The sequence below is a fragment of the Plecotus auritus genome (assembly GCF_963455305.1).
Source record: "Plecotus auritus genome assembly, chromosome: 5".
NCBI lineage: Eukaryota > Metazoa > Chordata > Mammalia > Chiroptera > Vespertilionidae > Plecotus > Plecotus auritus.
The window spans coordinates 7,131,990-7,141,199 of record NC_137776.1 but is presented as its reverse complement, the minus strand read 5'-3'; the positions used below and the strand labels follow the sequence as shown (position 1 = coordinate 7,141,199).

Here is a 9,210-nt window from a genome sequence, read left to right as displayed (position 1 = left end):
GGGCCTCCTGCTGTAGTGAGCCTCAGGCTCTGTGCTTCCTGGACTCCTGTGTCTTTCCTTCACCTCGTCCCTGGGTGGTGTGGACCCTCAGGCTGGCTGGCTATGGGGACTGACCCTGACCACAGCGTACGAGCCGCTGTGGGGGTGCTGACCACATGAAATGAAATGCACCCCAGTGAGGGCCTGCTGCCTGCCAAGGTCTCCCTTTGGGGTGCCATTGGTGGAGCGAGTTGGTCATGGGATAATGTGGTCTGAAGCCCGCTACTGGGTGTTGTTTCTGGGGCCTCTCGGAAGGACTCTGGTGTGGGCCAAGGTGAGCCCCTGCCTGTGACTGGCCCTGAACTGCCTATTTGAACTACAAAGTGAAACACGGGTCACTCAGCAAAAGCCTCGGTGCACCAAGGACGCAGGGCCTGCAGCTGTCTGTGGTGGGGCAGGGTCTCCGGGAGCCGTCAGGGTGAGGCCGGCGAAGTTTACCAGCTCAGACAGCCCGAGACGTGGCCACGTGGAGGGGGACTCTGCATCGGAGCAGCGGCCCAGTCTCTGGGACCCCCAGTCCGCCCGGGGCCTCCCTGAGAGCCTCCCAGAAAGCCTGTAGGAGGCCTGGCCGCAGCCGACTCCTCTGCAGAGTGCAAGCTGGAGGGGGGCAGTGCACTCCAGGCTGATGCCCTGTGGAGGGAGTGCTCCCCCAGGAAAGATGGGGTGTGTGGGTGGGGTGGGAGACGCACTGAGCACAGGGACCTTGGCACCCTCTGCCTGATCCCCGAGCCACACGACCCAGTCTCTGCCCAGGACTCTAAGCTGCTCAGAAAGAGCCCTCCGTCTGCACGAAGGAGCCTGTGCATTGACGGGTTCCCAGCAGGCTCCCGCCTCCCCGGTGGAGAAGCTCCCGTTTCACAGGCACCAGCAGTTAGGCGGGCCCCTCCTGCGGCTCTCGGCTGGGCTGGGGGCCGGGCAGGGGCCTGGGACCCTCGCTCCTCAGGGGGACCCTGCGCAGCTGAGACATCCCACCAGACTCTCAGCAGCACGTGGGCTCGGGCCCACCCTGTGTGGCAGTGCGGCGCCTTTGTAAGCCCTTGGCCGTACGTCTCCGTCTGTGAGTCTAGCCTCCGGTTGCCTGTCCTAACATTCAGGTGGAATTCCGCTTTGGTCCTGGGCAGGAGGTGGGTGTAGCTTCCGCCTGCTCCACCGCTGTCTTTGAATACGTTTGTACATTGTCACATGATCACCATCGTAGCCACACTTACTACCTGATCATCTTGCACAATTATCCTCTTAGTGGTTGGAATAATTTTTAGCCTCTACGCAAGTTTGATGACTGTAGTACAACACGTTGTCTATATTCACTGTACTGTGCATTACATTTCTGTGGCTTATTTCCTAGGTGCAAGTCTGTAGCCTTAAATAACATCAATCTTACCCCCCACCTCTGGGTGTTTTAAGATTATGACTCCCCCAAACCTTCAACTAACTATACCTCCTTACAGAATGTCTAAAGGGACGAATCCCATAGGAGTTAGAGCACTTGAGATCATCCGCAGATGTGTTCCCTCTTTGGAAGACCCACCAAGTCAGCAGTCACCAACCTTTCGGACCTCACGGACCCCCAGTGGTCTGCGGACCACCGGTTGGCGACCGCTGCTCTAAATAACTGGCCCAGTTTTGGAGACTCAACAAGGAAGTTTAAATTCTTTAGTCAAATTAACAGGAGCGGTGTCTACACCAACGTCAACACTTCGTATTGTTCTTGGATTAACACACCAGTTAATGTCCGTTCATTCTCACGTGCTTCTTCAGAGCCACCATCCTAACCACAAGGGGGCACAGAGTAAACTGTTCCCACCTTCCCAGTAGATGGACAGCACACGACTGTTCTGATGGTCTGGGAACCACAGCCATGAGCCAGTTCTGAACCTGTGCGTGAGTCCCTTGGTGTGTGAGCATGGACCCACTTGTGTGCCAGCCCACCCGCCAGAGTCCCTCACTTTGGGAAGTTCCACGCGCCCCAGTAAACTTGCTCTGAAAGCCAGTTAACCGAGTCTCACCCAGGTAGCTACACTTTTCCGGAGAAGGTTGAACACTTCAGCCTTTCTCTGAAATGTCTTCCAATCCTTACATCCATGTTTCCCAAAACCCTGCTAATGGGTGGGAGCGTCTGGACCACAGGCCGTAGAAGGCCCACGAAATCATTTGGCCCTGCCAAAGCTTCGGGCGAGTTAATGAAATGTTTGACCAAATAGAGCAGGCTGCTTTTCAAGTTGGTATTTTGTCTGGCCTGGGAATGACGTTAGAAAGATCCCCACGGGCCTTGGCAGAGAAAGGCGCCCGCCCCCCCACTCCCTGCTCCGTAGGCTCAGCCGACGGCTCTGCCATCATAGCAAGCAGTTCAGCTTGTCCTTCTGAACCAGACACACAATCGGCCTGCTCGGCTCGGCAGCTTCTGGAAGCTGTATCTGACATCCTCTCCGGTTGCCTAGCTGCCCACTTGGGCCCGATGGTGTCAGCAACGGCTGCCATTACCCGAGCGGCAGCTGAGCCTGGTTCTGTGCCACCATGTGCATAGCTAGTTAGCGCTCTCCCGTTCACGGCTGGGAACAGAGCGGGCGGGCTTTCTGCTCCTGCCGGCGAGCGCGATGCTGCAGAGCCTCCCGCAGCCGCGGACGGCTATACTGACCGCTTCTGTGCCCACAGCCCCCGGCACTCACACGCTCAGAGCCCTTACATAAGTAGAGACACTGGTCTCACGAATGGTGCCTGGGAATCACCCTACAACACAGTGGGCGAGCTCTTACCATTTTCCAGGTGATCCTACTTCCAAGACGTGAGGCTGGATGTCAGGCTGGGACAGTCCCGGAAACCAAGCGTCCTGTCATCGAGGTGCCGACAGAGAGCCTCACTAAGTGCTTCTTGATAGCATGTACTTAGGAAACAGCAACAGCCTGGATTATCATACACAAATTAATATAACTTTATTGGGTGGCAAACGGGGAAAGAAAAAGATGGGTGGTTTTGTATCGATCGTCAAGAGTTCATAAAGGGATAAACTCGGGTCCAAATCTTCAGCCCCGCAGACGCCGTGTCCGGGGCGGTGGCAGCAGGCCAGCCTGGCGCTGGCTCGGGTCTCTCTCAGCGCGGCTGTGGGCGCAGCTCCTCCGCGGTCAGGGGGTCACTTCCTCTCCAGGTCAGGATGGTACTTCTTGGGCATAAGCCTAAGGTTCTGTTTATTCTCCCAGCGGTGCAGGATAGACTGGGTGGCAATGGCGTCATGCCTCTGGTCTTGGTCCTGGTGGGGAGAGAGCACACCTACCACTGCTCAGACTCAGGCAGGCCTGCCTGCGGCCTGCTCTGTCTTATTTACTCGTCAGGTGGTGCTAACCTGGACAGCTGGGGAGGTGGGGCTCTAGGAAACGTTTAGTTCACTGCTTTCCTTGCAGTAGTTTAGAGAAAGCCACAGATCAGAGAGAGAGGAGCTGAGGAGGAGAGCGTCTGTGAGGAGAAACCTGAGAACTGCTGCGACAGCCACGCCGAGATGCCCACCTCTTCCCAGCACCTGCTCTCCTGGGGGAGCCTCTGCAGCCGGTTCTTGGTCAGCTCCAGCTGCAGGCCGTCGAACCTGCACTTAAACCAGCGGTGAGCCTCTTCCAGGTTGGCTGTTATCTGAGCACATGAACGTTATGGTTAACGTGACGGTAATAGGCATCTCTGTGCATTCGTTCAGGGGACTTTCCTAGGGACTACCAGACCCGGATCTGACGGCAAGGTCCTGGCACCTGTGTGCATCCACACCTGCCCTAGGTGGGGCTGTCTTTCCAATGAGGAGCAGAGAGTGCAGGCGGGCCTGCTGCTTCTCACGCCCTGGTCAGTGCTTCCTGCGTGTGGACGAAGGCAAGACAGAAGCCGGGAGAAAATAAGAATGACGTCCAAGATGGCGCTCAAGATTACAATGTCAAGCCATGTTTTGAAATTTAGACTTTTATTTTTTAAGGCTAAATAGTTCTCCCAAAGTCCCTAAACTGTAAAGCCTGGATTTCTCTGTTGTGCTTTATGAAATAGAATGAATTACTGGGAAATGGGACCAGCTTACTGTACGTATTTTTTTATTTCCTTTCCCAGAACTATCTTAGCCTTTAGCTCAGCAGCACACACGTCCACACTGTCTTTGTCAGAGCAAACAGCCCCTCGGACAGTCTGTCTTTGAAGGTGAGCCGGAGTCAGTATTCGCTCACTGGACAAGTACTTGCTGAGTGCTTACACAGGCCGGGCACTGGTCTGAGTCTCTGGGACCCTTTGGTATTCTGAAGGGAGAGCCAACCTGTGTATTTTACAAGAAGGCTGCTGCACAACAGGGGCAGGACCCTTCCTCTGGGATGAGAAGTGAAATGATGGCCCCCTTGGACTGCTTTGTGGGCAGCGTTTCGTCTCTGATGCTGAGCTCCGAGCAGCCGTTTCTCTCTTGCCTGGGAAGGCATGTGCGTGAGAGCAGGCTCTGGCTCGTTCCCCGTCTCTCCCCGCCTGGCGCCTGCGTGGAGCAGGTCCTCAGCAGTGGGCGGCCTTGTCCTGTGTTAGCGAGGTGGCTAGGTGCAGGACAGAGGGCCCCCCTCAGTGTTAACGCTGAGAAAGCCACAAAGCTAAGGCGTTTTCCAGGTCTGTGCGTGCATCCTGGTGACAGTGACACTCCCACCCCCCAAAGCAAACCGAACCCCACCTTTCTCCAGCACTTTTACCAGGAGTGGAAGAAAGATGCTTGGAATGGCATTGTGCATCCTGTCTCCTCCTGCATGGCGAACGAGAAGGCAGCTAGCATGTATTGAAACTTAGGCTGAGCCATCTATCAATAACAGAGCAGTAGGCTTAACCCTGGCAGACACTGAGGAGCTCGCCGCAGAGGCAACCTCCTAGGCACCTGGGGTCCCAGCTGGCAATCACTCAGGTGTGTCGCAGGCCACAGTCTCTCTTTTATTCCATCTAACTTAACGCTACAGAAGGGAAAAATCGTGGCCAACTGAAAGCAACATCACGTGATCCCTTAAGCTTAAGCATCTCTGGAAGGTGAGGTGGAGGTGGGAGACTCATGATTTCAAAGACCCTTTCCAGCCCTAAAAATGTACGACTTTAAATCCCTTCCAAAAGCCAACGGGCGACGTTGGAACAGAGGAAGCGGTTCACGGGTTAGGGGGCTGCTTCACACCGCTAGGCGGAGGCTGGACAGAGGTCCCCTCGTTAGTTCCCGTCGCACAGCGGAGCGTTCAGCCCGCACCGGCCGGCTTCCCTTCTCGCTAAGGGAACGGGACTCGGACCTCGGCGTTCTAGCCTCTCTCCTCAGGACCCACCACCTGAATCTAAGGTGATTTCCGCTTCGTGACAGAGCCAGCCTGAGCGGCGGCTCCTGCCTGCTGACGCCTCACGTGGGTGAAGGAAGGGCTACGCTGACTCGAGGTGTGTGGCAAGGTGGCTGTGCTGGGCCTGCCTTACCTGTTCGGACTCCACGCTGGCTTCTTTCAGCTTACTCTCTGTCACCTCTTTACATTTCTTCAGGTGTCTGACAGTTTCCTCCAACTCCTGAAAATGTGATAGAGATTTGCACCAAGTCCCAATGGACCACGTCAACCAAAAAGCGTCCACCTTGGAATAAGCCACCGAACCATGGAGTGCACAGTACCTTCTACCTTCAGGCGCTACCCGCGTGCAAGCTGAAAGCCCTACTCACTCGCCCTCCCGTGCGCACATGCGCACACGATCACATAGCTGGTTCCGAGCACGCCTTCTCCTGAACAAAGTGGCTAGCTCTCTCCAGGGCTGGAGGGCTACTTCTCATGGTGGGTCTGCTGGAGGACGGGAGCTTGATGCCTCCCCAGCCCTCCTCGGGGCCGTGATGCTCAGCTCTGCCTCAGGGTGGGAGCAGCTCAGGTCCTGGGACAGCACAGGAGTATCTGGGCCACAGGGAGGGGCCACAGGGAGGAGCCACGGGCGCAAAGTCCCCGCCAACCAGGGCATTCAGCTCAGAAATCTTACTGGTGACTCCACTCTGACAGGTGAGCTTTAGTCACTGAAAAAGCAACTCGTCGTCACCCCGTTGAAAACGGGGCGCATGTGCCGTAGCTGAAGCCCAGGCTTCTCCCTAGACACTGTGACCCTAAGACTCAGTGACGATGACCACCTGTCAGCCTCTGTCCTGCAGGATCCAGGAAACCCGGTGCTCTGACGCTGGGTGCTCGGGCCGCGTTCACCCGAGCTGAGTCTGACCTACCTGGCACCGGCGCTCCAGCTCCTGCCTCAGTTTCCACTCCGCCTCCAGGCGCAGCTCCTGCTGCTTGTTCCGCGCCGAGGTGTCGTACTGGCTCTTGGCCAGCAGCTGCATCTCCTTCTGCAGGTTCGTCATTTCAGACACAAATCTCTGGATGCTCAACGACTGGGGGCACAGACAGGGAGACAGTTGGATCCAAGTTTGGGGTTTGATGTGAAGGGTAAGCAGAGTCTCGAAATCACCTACCTGCTCATAGTTCTTCTTCTGGTACTGATCCTTAATTAGCTCCATTTGCCTCAATTCCGTTTCTATTTGCTGAAAGTGAACGGGAGAGAGCACCGAGGGGTCAGTGGGATAGCTGGCTCTTTGCCGAGAGGGTGACAGAAAGAATCCCACGAGAGATCAGTCACCAGTCCTCCTGGGCTCTCCTCCCGCCCCGCCCACGGGCCCCGCCGAGCAGAGTCCTGCCCAGTCCCCGTGAAGGGACGGTGGGGAGCTAGGACGTGACCCTGGCAGCTACAGATACCACACATGCACACAGCAGAACCGTGGCTGGAAAGAGACGGTCCCCCAGGGCACCCTGCCTCTCCCGGGCCCAGCGGTAACTCGGGGAGCACGGGGCTGGGAGTGCTCTGAAGCCGTCCTGCCCAGGTCTTCAGAGAGACCAAGGAAGTGAGGGAGACAGAGTGTGTCGTACAACCTTCATCCTCTCCACGTTCTGAGCAGCATTCGCCTTGGCCGACAAGTGGAGCTTGATTTGGGCCTTCTGGTTCTTGATCTTCTCCTTGCTGCTGGCCAGCAGCTTTTCCAGCTCCGTGAGCTTCTGCCGCAGCTCCCGGTTGGTGCGCGACACTTCCACGGACCTGCAGTTGGCGTCCTCCAGAGCTTTCCTCAGCTGTGAACGCAGGAATGTGACACCTTTACCTCCACTTAGGAAGAAGGCGATGCTTTCTCCCTACACTGTGTTCTCTTTGAACCTGTCTTTCAAAGGGGAAGGTCAGTGACGCATAGTGTCTGATTAAGTAGATTAGTGGTTTTCAGAATTTTTAACTTTAAAGAACACAGTCTTCCTTTGAACAGATAAACTACTTAAATGCAAGTTCAACACTTGCCCTTTTAAGAGCACGGCTTTGGAGTCAGACCTGCGTTCAAGTACCAGCTCACCACTGACTCGCCAAGTAATTCTGGGTAATTAACTTCCCGAAGCCTCAGGTTCATCACTGTGTGTGACAGCCGACCTCACAGGACAAGACAGCAGCTGGACAAGACAAAGCACAGAAGGCACGCAGGCCTGGCCACAGTCACTGCTCAGGGGTCATGACCAGGTCACATGATGTCCAGGACCCCGGTGCATGTTTCACAGCCGAAGGGCGCCACCTGACCCTGGTCCTGTGTGGACAAACACTGGGGACCTCAAAATCAAACTGGCCAGGAGGAGCTGACATCCAGGTACCCTGTTTCCTCCCCAGAGCAAGAACTTCTCCTCCCATTCCTCCTCCTCTGACCACCCCTTCCTAATCCTATGACATGAGGTCTCTAGGCCTGTCCGCTTTCTGCCTGGCCCTGGCCTGGAGACAGGCCACTGCCCACACCCGCAGGCCCTTGCCCAGTGGGCACCCCAACCCCCCGACGCCGTGGACATGCCCCATGTGGACGTGCCCTGCAGCTCTGCGTCACATCCTCTTTCTCTGGAACACACTCAGCCCTTCTCCTGTGTCAGACTCCCTAACCACGGGGAGAGGGGTTATTTCCAAACCCCACGTCAAAAATCCAAACCTGGGGACCCTGCCTCAGGTTCTGTAGCAAAGGACACAAGGCAAGGGTACCCAGAATACACCACCGGCATGGCCTACAGACCATTAATCCTACTGGTCTCCGTGGAGGCCGCCCTTCGAGTCCGAGCCCCGGACTCCAAGGGGACTTCTCTGGGGCCATTCATGTTCAAAGCGAGCGTCCCCTGGCAGATCCCTACGCTGACCAGGAGCGGAGGCAGAGGAGGCTGTGATCTCACAGATACGGCAGAACCTGCTGCTAAGACAGCACTCCAGCTGAAATCTCCAGACTCTCGGTGAAGGCTGTTCTTGACTGTAGGACAGCCCTCGACTACTGTTTAACCTGCGCTGTGACCAACACCATTGCTGCATTCGGACGGACACTTCTGGGGAAATCGCGGCTCAGCCACAGATCACCGCACAAACCAGCTGGCCGTAGAATGACTCCTTCAGGAGGGTCTTTCTCTGACTCAGCGATGCTCCTGGTGTGGGTCCTGGGGATCACAGCTCAGAAACGCGCCCAGACACCGGGGACCCCCCGCTTGTACACCCCAGCGGTCCCCCTGGGCACTGGAGTCCCTTTGAGCGCACACGCACGGCCACAGCTGCTCACCAGCAAGCACACGTCCCCCTGAGACGAGGACATCAGAAAAGGAAGAAGAGTGACTAACTTAGATAACGTGAACCCCAAGTCACGACTGTGAGTGCCACCAAGAGCTTCGGCAGAAGGGCGTCAGGACCTGTGAGCATCACGCCCGGCATTTTCAACAGGCCGGCGGCGGGAGCAACATTCAACGTGCGGCCTGTGTCTGATCAAAGGAGGGAACTGTTCAACATCAACAGGCCCAAAGGGAGCCATGTCCGCTAAGCTGTCACCGAACCACGACGTAACGACAGTTCTGGCTCTGCCGGGAGCGGGACCTCAACCAAGAACCACCTGGCCAACACGAGCCAGGCCTGTAATCCACCGGACACACCCGCTGTGCCCAACGGAAGTGACCTCGCAGTAACCCACCGTTTCTCTGCCTCCACCTTCCTGGTCACCGCTCCCCCTGCCTGCAAAGTCCCGCCACGTCGCTCCTGGAGCTCCTTCTCGTCTGCTAGACTGGATGCCCCGATTCAAATAAGCTCTTAACGTTCTCACTATGCCCGTTTGTTTGTTAAAATTACCTCCGTTATCTGACAGAGTTCCCC

General features: G+C 56.5%; 1 protein-coding gene across 9 annotated transcripts in view; it reads right to left on the bottom strand.

Moving 5' to 3' along the window:
• Positions 1-2,946: 2,946 nt before the first annotated feature.
• CCDC150 (coiled-coil domain containing 150) overlaps positions 2,947-9,210 on the bottom strand; it is a 49,268-nt gene continuing 43,004 nt past the window's right edge. For 5 of the 9 annotated variants that reach the window (XM_080670116.1, XM_080670118.1, XM_080670117.1 and 2 more), the window contains 6 exons: positions 6,945-7,139; positions 6,491-6,559; positions 6,248-6,409; positions 5,473-5,559; positions 3,538-3,657; positions 2,947-3,283 (listed from right to left, as the gene is read on the bottom strand). In XM_080670116.1, coding sequence (XP_080526242.1) covers positions 3,167-3,283; positions 3,538-3,657; positions 5,473-5,559; positions 6,248-6,409; positions 6,491-6,559; positions 6,945-7,139 — 750 coding nt within the window. In that variant the 3' untranslated portion in view covers positions 2,947-3,166. Of the gene's footprint in view, positions 3,284-3,376; positions 3,658-4,248; positions 4,575-4,705; positions 4,775-5,472; positions 5,560-6,247; positions 6,410-6,490; positions 6,560-6,944; positions 7,140-9,210 lie in introns of those variants that run through there. The other 4 variants (XR_013960689.1, XR_013960690.1, XR_013960691.1 and 1 more) reach the window with 4 other exon arrangements.